Here is a 20,775-nt window from a genome sequence, read left to right on the forward strand (position 1 = left end):
CTAACAGGCAGTACTAGCAGGTTAATGTGGGGGACACTGCTGTCAGTCTCTCTTTTAAAAAGGAAAAAGTGTTAAGTGGGGTGTGGGGGGGGGGGGGGGATTTTTAGGGGGGGTATCTATTTTGGTTAGTTTATAAGTAAAGCTTATGCGTGCAATGATTCAGGTCACATTTGCTTATCTCCTTATTTCTTACAATTACTATGTAAATCTGGTTGGTAAATTGCGCAGGCATTTTATATGCAGTGAGATTCCATGTATGTAGCAGGCAGGCTTTGTGTTTGCTGCTGGGAATGTGCAGTTTCCTCTGGGGAATGAAAGACAATGTGTGACCAATAAGTTTTTCCTCCTTTGCTCTTGAAGTGCTGCCGTCTTTTCTTATAAAGTGGGTAACTACTTTCTTGTAAGTGATAAACATTGGCTTCCAATCTACAGGCAGCATTTATTTATCTTCTGGTTGGGGATCTTGCGTCACTGCCTCTTAGCAATGCTGCTTTTGTTTGAGTCTTCCATCCCCCACCGCACTCTGATGGATCTGTTCAGGAAATCCAGCTGGTCTTTACTCCAGTGTGTCTCCATAAATATTAAGCAATGCTAAATGTCAGCGCCGTGATAGATTAACCCCAGCATTCAAATGCATGTGTTTGCTGCTGGGAATTAACGTTGCATAGCTATGTATGAGGACTACCTTACCCAACTTTCCATTATAGAATGTTTTGTGAGCAAATAACAGGAAAGCTTGTACAGTCCTCCCAAAGGTCATGGCCTCATGAATAAATTAGAAAGTTGAACTGACCATTCGCTGTAGCTCTATCTGCTTGCTACATTGTAACATTCATTGGTAAATTTCTTCTATTATGTTCATGCTACAGTCTATGCATACTCCAGGAAATTTCAGTGCATATGCCGAACATAGCAATAGGCCCTATTGACCCAACCCTTGTGGCCTCCATTAACCCCCTAATGACCACAGATATAAATGTACGTCCTGGTTTGGCGGTACTTCGCGCACAAGGACATACGCTTAGGTCCTGTGTAGGACGGCGAGCCACGGAGCGGTGCTCGCGTCATACACGGCAGGTTCTGGCTGCTACCAGCAGCCAGGGGCCCGCTGGTAATGGCCGACATCCGCAATCGCGTGGATGTCCTCCATTAACCCCTCAGATGCCATGATCAGTACAGATCACGGCATCTGCGGCAATGCGCATGTTTAAAATTGATGATCGGATCGCCCGCAGCGCTGCCATGGAGATCCGATCATCTGTAATGGCGGACGGAGGTCCCCTCACCTACCTCCGTCTCCTAGGGTCTCATGCTCTGGTCTGAGATCGAGCAGACCAGAGCAGAAGATAGCCAATAGCACTGATCAGTGCTATGTCCTATGCATAGCACTGAACAGTATTAGCAATCGAATGATTTCTATAGATAGTCCCCTATGGAGACATATAAAGTGTGGAAAGAAAACTTGGAAAATGTAAAAATAAAGTTTTATATGCAAATGTGTTATCGATAAAAAGTACAGATGACGGCGCAGAAAATACAGAAAAATGAAAGTTATAGATGGTCAAAATAGGGCGATTTTTAGATTACTGATTTTGTACAAAGTTTTATATTTTTGTACTGCTTAAAAAAAAAAGTATCTAGCCGTGGGTATCATTTTAATCGTATTGACCCACAGAATAAAGAACGTCATTTTAACCATAAAGGGTACAGTGTGAAAATGAAACCCTCCAAAATGTGCAAAATTGTGGTTTTCATTTAATTTCCTCCCTACAAAAAAAATGTTTGGGGGTTCGCCGTACATTTTATGGTAATACTAGCTGAGTACCCGGCGTTGCCCGGTTTTTCCTTTCTAATCCTTGTTGGGGAGGAAAATAAACAAAGAAGGAAGCTTTTGACTTCACATCCCGTCATCATATCTCTACCTCATATGCCATCCTCCTATCCTGTCCTTGTCAGGCCCAAGGCCTGATTATTAAAATCCTATATGTGTATTATTACTGTAACTGAATGACCTCTCACCCATGTCTTGGATAAGACCTTACACAGACAGTGTAACCTTTTTGTGTATTGCATTTTATTGGGGGTCTGGCTGTTTGTTTACATCTCCTTTTGAAGTCAAAGGCTCTTTTGAAGCAGCAGGATGTAAGGGGCACTCTGGTCCCATCATATAATCAAACAGATAAGGGGTCAGGAAGAGAGATGCCCCACCTGGTGGGATCAGAGGGGGGGGGGGGTGGAGTTTCCCTCCAAAGAAGCAGATAAGACTTAAAATGCTGGACTCAACTGGTGTTCAAGGCTGTGCCCAAAGTTGACAAGAATGGGACTCTCACTGACAAGTACGGCTATACCATCATGCTGTAAGAACTTCATCTTTTGTTTTCTGAACTTGTCTTGCAAAAAAATATTTTTGTAACTGTATGTCATTTGTTTCTGTATTTTTATATAGTCAGCACTGTGATACCTTTTATCAGATTAAATGTTTAATTAATCAGCTCTGGTCTTTGATCTCTACATATATGAGCTCACCTTTCTGAAGGCGGCTTTGGTGGAAACACGTTTATCTAAGGGTTAATTTGGTGACTTGCTGGGACTAGTAGTGTATACCCAGAGGTCTGGTGGCCTTAACCCTTGCACCATCACACTCTGTGTCTTGCCTGGACCGATAGGGTGTGATTGTGACAGTCGTCCTGTCCCGTCGTCCTGTCCCGTCGTCCTGTCCTGTCCCGTCCTGTGGTACAGAAGTTATTTTTACATAAACTCCGCCCCTGGCAAATGGGGGTGAGTAAGGGTTAAATTACTTATCCTATGTTTGTTGTTGACATATAAGGAACATGTGTGCCAAGTTTCATGTTAATATCTTTAGACACACACACACGTTGTTATATATATATATATATGTATGTATGTATGTATGTATATATATGTATGTATGTGTGTGTATATATGTATATGTAAAAATATATATATATATATATATATATATATATATATATATATATATATATATATATATATATATGTGTATATGTATGAATGAGAGAGGTTTCATTACAAAGTACAATTGGTCATGCAAGAAAAGCCCTTATATGGGTCTGTAGATGGAAATATAAAAGTTATGGATTTTAGAAGGCGAGGAGGAATAAATAAAAAACGCAAAAATAAAATTGGCCTAGTCCTTAAGGTCAAAATGGGCTTGGTCCTTAAGGGGTTAAAACAGGTTTGTGCTTTATGATTTATTTATTTTTTTTTCTCCGTGGGGTTTAAAAACTTTGTATTTTTACCGTTTTCAGTAGCGTTTTTCCCATTACAAATCGTGTGATTCAAAGAGGTCTCTTTAAGAATGAAGTGCCACAAAAATCACTCCACACATTTACACATGCTTTTCTTAAGCAGGAAATATACCCACTGAATCTCTGCCATCCATTATCTATTTACTTAATTGTTAAAAGGAAAAAAATAGGGCTACAGCTACACAATATATTGCAATCGCATCACAATGAGAATTGCGAAAGGTCTATATGGCCCACAGGAATATATTCAGTTACTTTGGTCTGGGCCGCTGCTGAAATACAAAGGAAGTCCCTGTTTCCCAACCTGGCTGTCTTGCAACAACTGGAAGCACCCTGGTTGGGAAACACTGTCCCAAGAACTAAGAGGGAAACAAAAAAAAAAAAAACCTGATGCTCACCTACCCCAGGTTCCCATAGGTCTGCTGCAGGTCCCGTTCTCCTCTGTGCACACCTGGTATCTTTTCGGTGCTCCCAAGAAGCAGCTGGTTCGAGGACCTTTCCAGCTCAGTTAATCAGTGGTCACAACAGTGATTGGCTGAGCAGGAAGGTCTTGTGAGTCCCATAAGACACTGGACTGCATGGAGAACAGGATCTGCGGCAGACCTGCAGGGGGTGGTACAGTCAGTTAAGAATCAGGTTTTTGGCATTAGAGGTAGGGGAAATGACATTGAGGCCACGTTGATGATTGACGGTGCCTGTAAGACCACATGGCCAACAAGATAGATGTCTGCCCTTATTTCAATATGAGCCACAAGTAGCCCACCCCTGGGATGGACTCTACAAAGCAGTTGAACATTTTCAGGACTATGCTTGACTTTTAGCATCCCAACAATCTAGGCTGTATTAAAGTAATTAATAAATAATGCATTTCCTGTCTGGTTCCCGGCCTCAGGCCATATTCACTTAATGAATGCACTTAATTCCATGTATTCATTTACTTTAAATGTAATTTTTGTGGGATAATGCTCTTTTGTGCTTCTGTAAATATAGCATTGTTTGATCATTGCGTTAGAAGTGACTACAAAATGAAGTTTGACACTTGCAGTTTTCCCTCTGAGTAGTGTAGCTAGTGTGCATGACAATAAAGGACTCTCCATCAAATATACCACACCATAATAATCAGTGTCAATTTAAGTTCCTGGTTGTGTATGGCAGTCAAATGCTTATAGGTATATTCCCTCCTTACTTTTAAGACCCCTCAGCTCACTGGGTGGCTTGCAATTGCCAGGAATGGTCAGGAAGCCAAAAACAGCGGAGCTAGCAGTTTAACACCAATCTCTAACGCCCTCTATTATAATTAAAAAAAAATGGTGTCACTGCTAGCTGTAATGTTTACGTAACTCTGTGGCTGGAGGGCCGTGGAAGAGATACTCTTTTATACCATGGCAGAGGTGTCAATTTGCTGTCAATGGGATGGCATGTAAGCGTTTAGGGGGGAGAGGTATGAAAACTAGTTTACAGGAAATGTACAGTACTTTCCTGTGGCAGGGCAATTGTCACTTTACTATTCCATAACATGGCGGCAGCATATGCTGGTCTTGGGTTCACATTAGAAATAGCTTTTCGCTGTTTTGCTTATTGCCCTGTAGTATAGAAAAGGTCATGCTGGAGACAGGCTACGGCTCAGGTTACAGGTAGGAGATTCAGGTTTCCACACTGTGGTGAAGTCCACACTTATCCAGTACATGTATGGGATAATGATCTGTGAGCTCTGCATATGCTGAACTGTAGAACTTAGGTTGTACAGCAAAATAAATATAAAACCTTCCTGATCAGTCGGGCTCATAGTATTTTAGTCATGTGTGATGTGCTAGACATGAAAAACTTGTCAAGAGGTGCAAATGTGTGAAGATTGCATTAGTGATGGGCGGTATGACCAAAAATGTATATCGCAGTATTTTTTTTTTAAATGGGAATTTTTTATTTCATTTTTAAAATGGGGGGGGGGGGGGGAAAGGGGTGATAATTACTTTTTTATTAGGGAAAGGGTTAAATTATGTCTTCGCTTTAGATGCAGCAGTCAACTTTGAATGTCACGTCTAAAGGGTTAATAGCACGTGGCACCGTGGTCGGTGCCACGTACTATTTAGCCACGGGTCCTGGCCGTTACTAGGTGTCGGGCCCGACCAGCTATGGTGCGGGGCCCTGTGTTATAGGAAGGTAGCGGGCAGAGGGCGTACACCCTCAATCCCAAACATGGTATACACTCACCGGTATTGCGGTATATGAAAAATTCATATCATAAAAAAAAGGGGGTCCTGCTGCTGCTTCCGCCTGAGGGGGGGCCCTGTGGCTGCTTCCGCCTGGGGGGGGGGGCTGCTGCTGCTTCCGCCTGGGGGGGGGGGGGGTGCACTATGTTTTTAGTCATAGTGCAGAGAACTTCTATTATCAGCTGAGCTGTTGCCCTTGTAGCTGTGACCAGGATCCTACATTCTCTGAATGCAGTAAACTCCCCCTCCCTGCCTGTCTGATCAGGGAGGCCACTGATAGAAAGAAAGTCTGTGAGCAGTAATGTTCACTCCCTTTTCTTTTTTTTTTTTCTTTAAGACAAGGCAACAGTGAGCCTGTTTTGAGGAAAACTACTGTGAAAAGCTTCCTTCTGCCTTTTAAAATCTAATGAGCAGTAATACGAGCTCCACTCTTCACATATATGGCCTCATTCTGAGCAGGCAGGGTAGAGGGTAGGCTGCATTTAGAGTGACATGTCACAGCCACAAGGGAGATGGCTCCGCTGATGCAGAAAGATCTGTGCACTATGGCGAATAGAGTACTAAAGTGCTTTATTATACTTGACACCATAGATGGGGTGTTTCTTTTCTTGGACAACCCCTTTTAAAGGCACTTGAGTAAAGGATAATTTTACACAAGATGGAAATACTGCAGATTTTTTACAGGTGAAAAATCCACAGCTGTTCATGTAAATCGCCTGGATCTCATACAGATTTTGTCAGACTACAAGAAACAAATATATTAAATCTTTAAATCTGAAGCTGTGATTTTTTTAATGTATTTTTTGGGGATCTGGAGAATTTCCACAGCAAAACTCTGTAAAAAAAAAAAAAAAAAAAAAAAATCAAATATTCAAAAATCAAAAATTAAAATTTTTCCACAGGTCAGTTTCCAGGCAAAAGTTTCTTTGGCATGTAAACGAGATTATACCAAATCTTTCATAGACAGTGGGGCAAAAAAGTAGTCAGCCACCAATTACAAGTTCTCTGCTTAAAAAGATGAGGCCTGTAATTTTCGTCATAGGTATACCTCAACTATGAGACATAATGAGAAAATAATCCATAAAATCACTGTCTGATTTTTAAAGAATGAATTTGGAAATTATGATGGACAATAAGTATTTGGTCAAGAACAAAAGTTAATCTCAATACTTTATATACCCTTTGTTGGCAATGAGAGGTAAAAAAGTCTTCACAAGGTTTTCACACACTGTTGCTGTTATTTTGGCCCATTCCTCCATGCAGATCTTCTCTAGAGCAGTGATGTTTTGGGGCTGTCGCTGGGCAACAGACTTTCAACTCCCTCCAAAGTTTTTCTATGGGGTTGAGATCTGAAGACTGGCTTGGCCACTCCAGAACCTTGAAATGCTTCTTCTGAAGAAACTCCTTTGTTGCCCAGGCGATGTGTTTAGGATCATGGTCATGCTGGAAGACCCAACCACGTTTCATCTTCAATGCCCTTGCTGATATAAGGAGGTTTTTACTCAAAATCTGACAAAAATGGCCCTGTTCATTCTTTCCTTTACACGGACCGGTCGTCCTGGTCCCTTGTCAGAAAAACATCCCCAAAGCATGATGTTTCCACCCCCATGCTTCACAGTAGGTATGGTGGTCTTTGGATGCAACTCGGCATTCTTTCTCCTCCAAGCACGACGAGTTGAGTTTTTACCAAAAAGTTCTACTTTGGTTTCAACTGACCATATGACATTCTCCCAATCCTCTTCTGGATCATCCAAATGCTCTCTAGCAAACTTCCGATGGGCCAGACATGTATTAGCTTAAAGCGTGCCCGTCAGATCCAACAAAAATATATATTTTTTAATATATCACTCAGTACTTAATCCTGACCATGTACATCTATTTTGTGTCTAGCACCTTTATTTTTTTTTTATTACACTTTTTTATTTAGCTCACTAGTCTGAATTCCTCTCAAAGGGAGGGGGCGTGGCCTCACTGTACAGATCTCCGCCCCCTCCCTCAGTATGCTGTCTGCTCACATCTCCCCTAGCATTAGCAAAACTACACCTGCCAGCTTGTCCTCACTGACAGTAGCGGCACACAAGCTGATAGTGGGAGCATTGTTCCTCCAGCTGTGAGCCCTGTGCTAACAGCTGTCAATCAAGGAAGTGTGTCCATGACATAGGGGATGACGCATGGACACAGCAGGACTAGTATGTGTCCAAGCAGGTGGGGGGGGGCAGTTGTTTGACTTTTTTCAGTATGAAATACTGAGAATTTTCTATTGGTTTTGCATGCTTTACAACATATCAAGTTTTTGTTTCTGACAGTGCCTATTTAAGCTGGAGGACACGTCTGGCACTGCATGATTTTGGTCCCTGGCGGTGTAGTGTTACTGATTGTAGCCTTTGTTACTTTGGTCCCAGCTCACTGCAGGTCATTCACTAGGTCCCACCATGTGGTTCTGGGATTTTTGCTCACTGTTCTTGTGATCATTTTGACACTATTGGGAAATCTTGTGTGGAGCCCCAGATCGAGGGAGATTGAGTGGTCTTTTCTAATAGCTCCCACATTTAATTTCTTCACACAAAACTGCTTGCCTATTGCAGATTCAGTCTTCATCTCCTGGTGCATGTCTACAATTCTGTTTCTGGTGTCCTTTGACAGTTCTTTGGTCTTGGTCATAGTGGAGTTTGTAGTGTGACTGTTTAAACCTGTTATCAGTATAAAAGACACCTGTCCACAACCTCAAATAGGTGCCATTAATACAGGTAACGAGTAGAGGACAGAGGAGACACTTAAAGGGGTACTCCGGTGGAATTTTTTTATTTTTTTTTTATCAACTGGTGCCAGAAAGTTAAACAGATTTGTAAATTTACTTCTGTTAAAAAATCTTAATCCTTCCAGTACTTATTAGCTGCTGAATACTACAGAGGAAATGGTTTTCTTTTTGGAACACAGAGCTCTGTCCATTTTAGGAACTGTCCAGAGTAAGAGAAAATCCCCATAGCAAACATATGCTGCTCTGAACAGTTCCTAAAATGGACAGAGATGTCAGCAGAGAGCACTGTGGTCATGATGTCAGCAGAGAGCTCTGTGTTCCAAAAAAGAAAACCATTTCCTCTTTAGGGTCTGTATACTACAAAGTACTGGAATGATTAAGATTTTTGAATAGAATTGATTTACAAATCTGTTTAACTTTCTTGCACCAGTTGATTTAAAAAAAATAAATTCCACGGCAGTACCCCTTTAATGAAGAAGTTACAGGTCTCTGAGAGCCAGAAGTCTTGCTTGTTTGTAGGTGACCAAATACTTATTTTCCACCATAATTTGCAAATTCTTTTGAAATCAGACAATGTGATTTTTATGTATTTTTTTTTCCCCTCATAGTTGAGGTATACCTGTGAAGGAAATTACAGGCCTATCATCTTTTTTAAGTGGGAGAACTTGCACAATTGGTGGCTGACTAAATACTTTTGTCCCACTGTAATACTACGGTTTTTAGGTCCCGTCACAAAACCGGATATGGGTAAAAAAAATGAGCCGACTGGAGTCTGTTTGACTCCGTTCGGCTCATTAAAGTAAATGGAGTTCAGCACTGGTCCAGCTGGGGTACGGGAATGCCCGGTTTGCCCCTCCCCAGCCGGATCCAGCACCCGTAATGTGAAAACGAAGTGTGAATGCAGCCTAACAAGTACTGTAAAATGCTGCAGATTTTCCTTAGCAGGTCCCTTCTCCAACCAGTGTGAGTTTGAATGGCAATGCTTTGACCACTGAGACAGGTTTCTTGACTTGTTTTACCATTAATGCAATGATTATTTAAATGTTCACATTTAATGGGGCAAAAATTGGCCAAAAAAGAATGAATCTGTAATTGGAATTAGGGCTGGCCGGTATACCGGTTCATACCGAATACCGGCATTTTTGTGCTGCACAACATGAATTTTAACCCATACCGCAATACCCGTTTAGCACCTCCCCCTCAGGAATGAATGAATCAGCCCAGCGCTGTCCCCACATCGGGGAACTAATCGTATGTTGCCCACGAGTGCTGTTCTGCCCCCCAATTATCAGCCCAGTGCTGTCCCTGTCAGGGTAAATACTGACATGTCACCCGCAAGCGCTGCTCTCCTCATCCTCCTGTTTGTTGTGGCCGCCGGTGCTGACATTCTATACCAGTGGTCTTCAACCTGCGGACCTCCAGATGTTGCAAAACTACAACTCTCAGCATGCATGCTGGGAGTTGTAGTTTTGCAACATCTGGAGGTCCACAGGTTGAAGACCACTGCTCTATACTGTGCGCTATCCCTATGCTGGATCCCTATGCCCGGGCTGCAAAAAATAATCAAAATAAACGTTATCTTACCTCCCGTTAGTCCGGTATCGGCCTCATCTGCTTCTATGGGACGGGAATGTCTGACAGCCATCAGCCTCACCGGCCGCAGTGATGTTCCGCCTCAGCCGGTGATAGGCTGAGCCCACTGTCATGTAAGAAGCCGGCCAGAGCTCCTTACATGACAGTGGGCTCAGCCTATCACAGGCCGAGGCGGAACAACGCTGCGTCCGGTGATAAGCTGACGGCTGTCTGACGTTCCCGTCCCCAGCGTAAGGCCGACGTCGGAACATGCGTTTATTTTATTTACCTTTTGCAGTCCGGGCATAGGGATACAGCACAGTAAGGAATGTCAGCGCCGGGGGCCGCAACAAACAGCACGAGGAGAGCAGCGCTTGCGGGTGACATGTGAGTATTTACCCCGATGGGGATGTGGGCTGATAATTAATTGGGAGGGGGGGGGGTTGGGGGTCAGAACAGCGCTGGGCTGATAATTAATTGGGGGGGGGGGGGGGCGGAGGAGGAAATGGTTACATACCGTGGAGCTGCCAAGTTACAAAAATACCATGATACTCACATTTGGTTATACCGCCCAGCCCTAATTGGAATTATCTTTGACACCTACATGAGAAATACTAATACAGCTGTTTAAAACAAAATAACTTTAGTAATAAAGTATTGGTTTATTGTTAATGCTGAGCTACATATATACCACTTGAAAGTACCTTGCCGGTCTATCCATCACTCTGCTGTACTTGTGTTAGGATTGTAACTGGTGAGTGAAAGCTCTTGGCTGTATACAGGAGAATCTCCCGATAGACACTCAAGGGGAATAAAGTGTCCACTATTGAGAGATGTCCCTTATTGGGGGGGGGGGGGGGGGACGCTCAAAATTCTTCCTAAATGACTAAATACTGTACTCACTTGAGTGTTATTACCTAAAATACATGATAAAAAGGAATTACAGTAGAATCTCAGTGCCGTTTAATCACGCCTTATGCCTCCCCTGTAACATTTCACCCCCATTTATACTGTGCCACCTTATTCCCCCCCCCCCCCCCCTTACACTCTGTGCCATAGCATTTCCCCGTGATCATCCCCCTTCCCATGCCATTTAATTCCCCCTTCATTACCCTGTGTAAATGAATCACCCCCTTTTTATGAAGTGGCACAGGGGGATAAAGGGGGAATAAAATGGCACAGGGGGTGGTAAAGGGGGGGGGGTGATTTTGCACAGAAAGTAAGAGGGGAATTAAATGGCAAGGGGGGACCAAGAGGAAATTATGTAGCACAGGGGGTAGTAAAGGGGGGATGGTTTAGATTGGGTATAAAGTGGCAAAGGGGGGGGGGGAGGTCAGGGAAGGAAGGGGGTAAATTATTTTGTTGGAGGACGTACAGAAGCAGGAGATCACTGTTAAAACATTGGTCTTCTGTGCTGGGGCTTTTGCAGGGGGATGCAACAGGGCCATGTGCCCCTTGCTGGTTGTATTGGCTGTACCTCCTGACTTCATCCCGGTGTACATGGTAAGCCCGGCACATAAGCCTGGTTGTCCCCTATTGGGAATATTTTTCCCCCTGTTTTGTTCCCATTGTCCCCTTTCGGGTGTATCCGCGTCTGCTATTGGGAATGTCCCATAATCGGAAGGTGCAAATACATTAAAGGGGTACTTCACAGTTCCTGACATGGGCAGAGGTGTGTCAGACGGAAAATAAATTCCTGTGTATTATACAGCAGCTAAGTACTGGAAGGATTGGTATTTTTAAATAGAAGTAATTTACAAATCGGTTTAACTTTCTGGCACCAGTTAATTTAAAAGAAAATGTTTTCCAATGGAGTACCCCTTTAAATCTTATGGGACTCTGCAGGGGAATTAAAAACGGTCTATTGGGAAGTTTCCACTAAGGGAGATTTCCCTGTATAAAGTTCTTTTGGCTGTTCTGGATTTAAAATAGGATTACCCCAAAAAAATTAACTCTTTGTAGAGACGTGGTATTTTTCTTGCATGGCTGAACAGACGTGTTTTGTTTGGCTGCTGACCTGCTGTTAAGGAGATAATCCTATTTTATCAGAAGATCTAGGAGAGCAGCGTACCTTCCTGCAGGTTTGCTTCCATGCAGTCTGCCAAGGCTTTTGAAGGAGCCTGATATCCGGTCAGAAGCATCAAGTTGTGCATAGACATAAAGGTTTTTGGCAGCAATTGCTGAGTGCATTTGTTCCAGAAAGCAGGAAGACCAGATCCTTGTATTTGTTCAGTGATCTGTATTTATGGCCTCAAATAGAAAATGACAGCTTGCACAAGCTTTCTGCAGCATTATAAGGTTAGAAGCGGTGTTGCACATAATGAGAGCTAATCTAGGTAGAAAGCTCCTGAAACTGGAAAATATGTTGGGATACTCAAATCTTTTGTACATGTTGTATGACAGTATTTCAGTTTGTATAGGTGATGGGACTGTGGGGGGGGGGGGGGGGGGGGGGGGAGGAGATGTGAGGGTTTACGAAGTGTGACCTTTCTCCTTGCCTGCTAAAATTACGCTGGAGTAGGACTCTGTAGAGGCAGGCTACTTAACCCCTTAAGGACGCAACCATTTTGGGCCTTAAGGACGCAGACAATTTTATTTTTACGTTTTCGATTTTTCCTTCTAGCCTTCAAAAAATCATAACTTTTTATATTTTCTTCCACAGACTAGTATGAGGGCTTGGCATTACAACGGACAACTGGTCGTGCAAAAAACATCACTCACTTTACCATAAAATGTATGGTGCAACCCAAAAAATACTATGTGTGGGGAAATTAAAAAGAGAACCGCAATTTTGCTAATTTTGGAAGGTTTCGTTTTCACGCCGTACAATTTACGGTAAAAATGACATGTGTTCTTTATTTTTTGGGTCAATACGATTAAAATGACACCCATGATAATATACTTTTCTATTACTGTTGCTCTTTTAAAAAAATCACAAACTTTTTAACCAAATTAGTACGTTTACAATCCCCATATTTTGAAGACCCATAACTTTTTTCATTTTTCCGTATAAGCGGCGGTTTGAGGGCTAATTTTTTGCGCCGTGATCTGTACTTTTTGATACCATATTTGCTTTTATAAAACTTAATACATTTTTAAATTTTTTTGGGAATAAAAGGTTATAAAAAAAGCAGCTATTTTGGATTTTTTTTTTTTACGTTCACGCCGTTCACTGTACGGTACCATTAACATTTTATTTTAATAGTTCAGATATTTACGCACGCGGCGATACCAAATATGTATATAAAATATTATTTTAACACTTTTTTGGGGTGAAATGGGGAGAATGGGACAATTTACGTTTTTATTGGGGGGAGTTTTTTTTACATTTTTTTATTTTTACACTTTAATAGTCCCCATAGGGGACTATTTATAGCAATCATTCGATTGCTAATCCGGTTCAGTGCTATGTATAGGACACAGCACTGATCAGGGTTATCGGTGATCTTCTGGTCTGCGGGAAGGCAGATCAGAAGACTCCCGGAAGGCAGCGGAGGCAGGTAAGGGGACCTCCGTCTGCCGTGCTGGATGATCGGAGGGCTGAGGGAAATTCTTTTCTTTTTGGAACACAGAGCTCTCTGCTGACATCATGACCACAGTGCTCTCTGCTGACATCTTTTAAGAACTTTCCATAGTAGGAGAAAATCCCCATAGCAAACATATGCTGCTCTGGACAGTTCCTAAAATGGACAGAGATGTCAGCAGAGAGCACTGTGCTCATGATGTCGGCAGACAGCTCTGTGTTCCAAAAATAGAATTTCCTCTGTAGTATTCAGCAGCTAATAAGTACTGGAAGGATTTAGATTTTTTTTAATAGAAGTAATTTTCAAATCTGTTTAAATGGGCACTGTCATGAAAAATTATTTTTGATATGTTGTAGTACTTAAGTACTACAACATATCTCTAATATACTTTTATTTAAAAAAAATGCTTTAAAAACATTTTGAAAGCAATTTGAAATTCGGCCACTAGGGGGCGCCCTCCTAGTGGCCGAATGCAGTGCGGAGTGACGTCACTGCAAAATTCCGACTGATTTTGGCAGGGCATCAGTTGAAATTTTGCGCAGGCGCAGTAACAGCCAGGGCTGCGCATCTGCTTCCCGCACACTCGCCGACGGCCCTGCTTCAAGGTGCGGGCAGCGCGGGGGGCGCTGCTGCAAGGTGCGGGGGGGATGGGGGGCGCTGCTGCAAGGTGCGGGGGGGATGGGGGGCGCTGCTGCAAGGTGCGGGGGGGATGGGGGGCGCTGCTGCAAGGTGCGGGGGGATGGGGGGGGCACTGCTGCAAGGTACGGGGGGGATGGGGGGCGCTGCTGCAAGGTACGGGGGGGATGGGGGGCGCTGCTGCAAGGTACGGGCTGCTGCAAGGCACGGGCGGCGCGGGGGGGGGGGGGGGAGGGGTTTTTGTTTGGGTTTACTTACCGAGCGGCAGGAAGTCTCCCCCGCACTTGTCCCTCCCACATCGGCTCCTGGCTCACTCCTTCCCCCATGAAACTCCTGTCCTGGGTGCCTCCAGTTGTTTTACTACTACAACGCCCAGCATGCCCTGACAGCCAATAGATGTCAAGGCATGCTGGGAGTTGTAGTGGTGAAACAGCTGGAGGCACCCTGGTAGGAGAACTAAGGGCGGAAGTGGCGGCCCCAGCAGGCATCAGTGACGTGGTGCCTGCTGGGGAAGTCTGCCTGGTAGTGAGCACACTACCAGGCAGACTAAATGCCATTTTAAAAATAGTAAAAATAAAAAATAAATAAAAAAAAAAAAAGGCAGGGAGGGTGTTAGGGATAGAAGGGCAATAGGCAGGGACAGAAAAAAAATCATGATGGTGGGAGCTACCCTTTAACTTTCTGGCACCAGATGATTAAAAAATCTGTTCCTTGGGCCATGAATTGAAATCTATGCCTTCTATGATCTGGCATAATTATTCTGGCATAATAATTCTGGCATAATAATCTTCTGCATGCACGGAGCCTGTGTGTCTCAAGTGCATAGCCATGGGGCTTCAATGTATTGTTGTAAAGGGTGCATTTGGGAAGGGTTTACAGATATATTCTCCCCCAGAGGCAGATTGTTTTTGCTGGATACATTCTGAATAGTGTCCATATGGACAGAGGTTCCGTGGGGATGTTATACACCCTATGACCATTCTTTTATGGCTCTGTGCAAAACACTGTTTGGAGGCCTCGGTCTCCCAGCAGTATTTAGGTCAGTACAGTACTGTGAATCAGCATAAGCTGAAACCAGGCGTGGACCTTGCAGAGAAGTGTAATGTAAAGTGCACAGACTCCAGCTGGATGTACGCAGGTAAAGTTCTACGGCAGAATACAGCACCAGACTGATGGAATCGTATTCACACACAATAGTAACATGGTAGTAAATGAAATCTACAGGATGCCCATGCTGCTTTGTCATAAATTATTGCTTTATAGCAGGGGTGAAATCTGAGGAGACTCTGAAGGAAAGTACAGTGTAAAATGTATGTCCAGAGCATGGTCATCTCCTCAGGTAATCCAGGGTGTGGTAGTTCTGGTGGCTCATAGTCAGTGTGTCATGGTTGCTTCTTCAGACTGGTGACTATGCATCTCTCCACAGGAGCATGGGGATCCAGCCTCAGGGTCTGCAGCCCCTATTGAAGATACATTATTGGTCTTCCCGGTAGCTGGAGTATTCCAGGAAATACAGAATACTTGTAGACATGTTCGTCACATCTGTTCTCAGCGGTGGGGTGGGTTCTTGCTCTTTCATGTTCATAAAGTGCCTACTCACATGTGATGATCTGACTAGAATATTAATGACATTTTTCTAAGCTTGACTGAGGAGGTTAGAATAAACTTTCCTGGTATCTGAGACTTACGGTACCTTGATCTTTAAAGTGAGCCCCACGAAGGATTGTGGGTCATCTGATTCTCCTGTCCTGCATCTGGGCATCTTGGGGTGTGAAGGAGGAGTTCAGCATACCCCTACATTAGACATTCCTCAGCAGTGATCTGGAGGGAGGAACATTTCTTTAACTATTTCCACTAGGTAATTATCCTGTGATGATCTATTTTCATAATCTTCGTTGGCTGATTTATTTCGATTAATCAACTAATCTGATCAAACGAGCCATAGTGGGGAAGAAGATAATCTGTAGTTATATTAGGGAGGGAGTTAATGAGGGGAGGAGATTGGACTGTGTTTGTGTTAAGAGTTTGTGGGGTCAGCTAGACTCTAAGCTCTGCGGAGCGGAGAGAAGGAGCTTTATATTTAAATATGTAATACTTTAAAATATAATTTTTTTTCCCCTTGGGGCTAAACCCCCTACCTGTTTCTTACCTGCGGCCAGATAGGAGGGGCAGCACATTCCCTGGCTGTCCATCCTACGTGACCCCAGCAGCCCATTTAGTGACGAGGGGGCCAGCACACATAATCTTCTATTGCCAGGGGAGGGGAGTCTCATTACTGCAGTTCCTGAATGACCTCATCTATTGGTCTAATCACCTGACTAAGCTGCAGCAACTAAACTGCTGAGACTGATATTAATTATTATTATTATTATTATTTTTTAAAGGAATATTGCAGCGAGGTGAAAGTTATTTGACATTTAATCACAACTGAGATTTTATGAAGATTCCAAGTCTTCAGGTTCACGTGTTGCATTTTTAACTTTATTTTGGCTGTGTTTCTGCTGTGATTTCCCAAAATGGCCTTAAAGGGGTACTCCGGTGGAAACCTTTATTTTCTTTTCTTTTTAAATCAACTAGCTCCAGAAAGTTAAACAGATTTGTAAATTACTTCTATTTAAAAATCTTAATCCTTCCAGTACTTATCAGCTGCTGTATGCTCCACAGGAAGTTATTTTCTGTCTGACCACAGTGCACTCTGCTGACACCTCTGTCCATGTCAAGAACTGTCCAAAGCAGAAGAGGTTTGCTATGGGGATTTGTTCCTACTGAAAAGAACTTCCACTGTAATATACAACAGCTAAGTGCTGGAATGATTAAGCTTTTTAAATAGAAGTAATTTACAAATCTGTTTAACTTTCTGGCACCAGTTGATATAAAAAAAAGTTTTCTACCGGAATACCCCTTTAATTTTACCAGAATTGGGGAAAGTCACAACAGAAATAGAGAAGTAAAAAAACAAAAATAGAACCGAAATGCAGCGCCTCGTGTATTACCCTCAGAAGGTAGGGGTTCCAACAAATTATGTAGAGTATAACACCCGGAGTTATGGTCTGGGTGGCTGCTCACCTTACTGTGGAAATAATGTGCATATCACCCCTTGGGGGTACTCGAATTGTGGGATCAGCTGCTCAGTCTGGTCGCAGGAGGGGGCAACCCGTCCTGAAGAAACCGGAACAATAGTAGAAAAGAGACCACTGGAGCCAGGCGCTGCTTAATCCAAGATATTCAGAGTCAAAGAGGATATTATCCAAAGGCTTTTATTCAGGTTACAGGAATACAAGGTTATGACGTGTTTCGGGGCATGTTACCCCTTCCTCAGACAACCAGGTTGTCTGAGGAAGGGGTAACATGCCCCGAAACGTGTCATAACCTTGTATTCCTGTAACCTGAATAAAAGCCTTTGGATAATATCCTCTTTGTGACTCTGAATATCTTGGATTAAGTAGCGCCTGGCTCCAGTGGTCTCTTCTTTTCTACTATTAACAGAAATATGGCCCAAATGAAGTAAAAATGTGGACTTAAACCCAGAATAAGAGGATATCTTTATTTAAAAGGAACAAAACTAGTCCTATTCTAATATTTTTTTTTTCTTTCAGAATTCTGTACCTGCACGACCATCCATTCAATTTCAGGGACTCCAAGGAGTAAGTATATTCATGGCTACATAGTATTATATATTCTCATTGATCACTGGATGGCATGCTATTTTATGCAGTAGTTTTATTTGATGTAGGATTGTGTGGCTTGGTATATGCTGGGGGTTGTAGTTTAAAAACACTTGGAGAAACTCTGGTTGGGAACAGTGGGTTAGAGGGTCACGCCATTTTGTGTTTATAGGCATTTAAAGGGAACCAGTTATTAGTTTCATGCTGGTTGAATAACAGACTCCTTCATTAAAACAATGAATGATTCACTCTGTAATGCAGTGTAAACTGCAACGTTTGAGGAATCCATTATAACCTCAATAGAGAACAGGGCTCAGTCTTGCCTGCTTTGATTGAAAGATCTCTCCTTATATACACATATGGAGAAAGATATCAAGGCAGACAGGGAGACCCTACTGGGGACCACCATGATGACTTAATGGGAACCCCCTTTTCAAGCTGGTGATCTATCTAGGATTCCTCTGAAATGCCAGTGTTTTAGTAAATCATAGATAGTTGTAATAAGAGTGCCTGTCAGTGTTTCATGCTGCCTGCGATTTGGGCACTATTAACTCCTTGGGGACGGAGCCCATTATAACCCTAGGGACGGGAGCATTTTTTGCAATTCTGACCACTGTTACTTTAAGCATTAATAACTCTGGGATGCTTTTACTTTTCATTCTGATTCCGAGATTGTTTTTTCGTGACATACTCTACTTCATGTTAGTGGTAAATTTTTGTTGATACTTGCATCATTTCTTGGTGAAAAAATTCCAAAATTTGATGAAAAAATTGAACATTTTGTATTTTTCTAACTTTTGAAGCTCTCTGCTTGTAAGGAAAACAGACATTCCAAATAAATGTTATAGTGATTCACAAATGCAATAAGTCTACTTTGTTTGCATCATAAAGTTGACATGTTTTTACTTCTGTAAGACATCAGAGGGCTTCAAAGTTCAGCAGCAATTTTCCAATTTTTCACAATTTTCTAAATCGGAATTTTTCAGGGACCAGTTCTGTTTTGAAGTGTATTTGAAGGGCCTTCATATTAGAAATACCCCATTATAAAAACTGCACCCCTCAAAGTATTCAAAATGGCATTCAGAAAGTTTGTTAACCCTTAAGGTGTTTCACAGGAATAGCAGCGAAGTGAAGGAGAAAATTCAAAATCTTCATTTTTTACACTTGCATGTTCTTGTAGACCCAGTAATAGGAGAAAAAGCCCCCCAAAATTTGTAACCCTATTTCTCTCAAGTAAGGAAATACCTCATATGTATATGTCAAGTGTTCAGCGGGCGCAGTAGAGGGCACAGAAGGGAAGGAGCAACAATGGGATTTTGGAGAGTGAATTTTTCTGAAATGGGTTTTGAGGGGCATGTCACATTTAGGAAGCCCCTATGGTGCCAGAACAGCAAAAAAAACACATGGCATACTGTTTTGGAAACTACACCCCTCAAGGCACGTAACAAGGGGTCCAGTGAGCCTTAACACCCCACAGGTGATTGACAACTTTTCGTTAAAGTCGGATGTGTAAATGAGGAAAAAAAAAATTTCACTAAAGTGCAGTTTTTTCCCCCCCAAATTTACAATTTTTACAAGAAAGAAAATGCCCCCCAAAATTTGTAACTCAATCTCTGAGTATGGAAATACCCCATGTTAGGGCGTAAAATGCTCTGTGGGCGAACTACAATGCTCAGAAGAGTCACATTTGGCTTTAGGAAATAAATTTTTGCTGAAATGGTTTTTGGGGGGGCATGTCACATTTAGGAAGCCCCTATGGTGCCAGAACAATGCAAAATACCCACATGGCATACTATTTTGGAAACTACACCCCTCAAGACACATGTAACAAGGGATACAGTGAGCTTTAACACCCCACAGGTGATTGACGAACTTTTGTTAAAGTGGGACGTGAAAATAAAAAATTCGATTTTTAACACTGAAATGCTGGTGTTACCCAAAACTTTTCATTTTCACAAGGAGTAATAGGAGAAAATGCCCCACAAAATTTGTAACCCCATTTCTCTCGAGTAAGGAAATACCTCATATGTGTATGTAAAGTGCTCTGTGGGTGCACTAGAGGGCTCAGAAGGGAAGGAGCAACATTGGGCTTTTGGAGAGCGAATTTTGCTGAAATGGTTTTTGGGGGAATGTTGCATTTAGGAAGCCCCCATGATGCCAGAACAGTAAAAAAAAAAAAACATTGCATACTATTTTGGAAACTACACCCCTCACAGAACTTAATAAGGGGTGCAGTGAGCATTAAAGGGGTTCTCCGGTGCTTATACATCTTTTCTCCTATCCAAAGGATAGGGGATAAGATGCCTGATCGCGGGAGTCCCGCCGCTGGGGACCCCCGTGATCTTACACGCGGCACCCCGTTAGTAATCAGTCCCCGGAACGTGTTCGCTCCGGGTCTGATTACGAGCGGCCACAGGGCGGGCGGCGTGTGACATCAAGCCTCCACCCCTGTGTGACGTCACGCCTCCGCTCTTCAATGCAAGCCTACAGGAGGGGGGCGTGATAGCTGTCGCGCCCCCTCCCGTAGGCTTGCATTGAGGGGCGGAGCATGACGTCCCACGGGGGTTGAGGCGTGACGTCACACGCCGCCGGCCCGGTGGTCGCCTGTATTCAGACCCGGAGCGAACACGTTCCGGGGACTGATTACTAATGGGGTGCCGCGTGCAAGATCACGGGGGTCCCCAGCGGCGGGACTCCCGCGATCGGGCATCTTATCTCCTATCCTTTGGATAGGGGAAAAGATGTGTAAGCACTGGAGAACCCCTTTAATACCCCACTGGCATTTGACAGATCTTTGGAACAGTGGGCTGTGCAAATGAAAAATTACATTTTTCATTTTTACGGACGACTGTTCAAAAAATCTTGTCGGACACCTGTGGGGCGTAAATGCTCACTGTACCCCTTGTTACATTCCGTGAGGGGTGTAGTTTCCAAAATGGGGTCACATGTGGAGGGGGTTCACTGTTCTGGCACCATGGGGGCTTTGTAAACACACACAGCCTTCAATTCCAGCCTAATTCTCTCTCAAAAAACCCAATGGCGCTCCTTCTCTTCTGAGCATTGTAGTTCACCCGCAAAGCACTTTACTTCCACATATGGGGTATTTATATACTCAGAAGA

General features: G+C 43.1%; 1 protein-coding gene across 2 annotated transcripts in view; it reads left to right on the forward strand.

Moving 5' to 3' along the window:
- ELL2 (elongation factor for RNA polymerase II 2) overlaps window positions 1–20,775 on the forward strand; it is a 75,096-nt gene that overhangs the window by 20,334 nt on the left and 33,987 nt on the right. For both annotated transcript variants that reach the window (XM_056537659.1, XM_056537665.1), the window contains exon 2: window positions 17,587–17,634. In XM_056537659.1, coding sequence (XP_056393634.1) covers window positions 17,587–17,634 — 48 coding nt within the window. The remainder of the gene's footprint in view (window positions 1–17,586; window positions 17,635–20,775) is intronic.

This window comes from Hyla sarda, chromosome 1, assembly GCF_029499605.1.
Source record: "Hyla sarda isolate aHylSar1 chromosome 1, aHylSar1.hap1, whole genome shotgun sequence".
Taxonomy (NCBI): Eukaryota; Metazoa; Chordata; class Amphibia; order Anura; family Hylidae; genus Hyla; species Hyla sarda.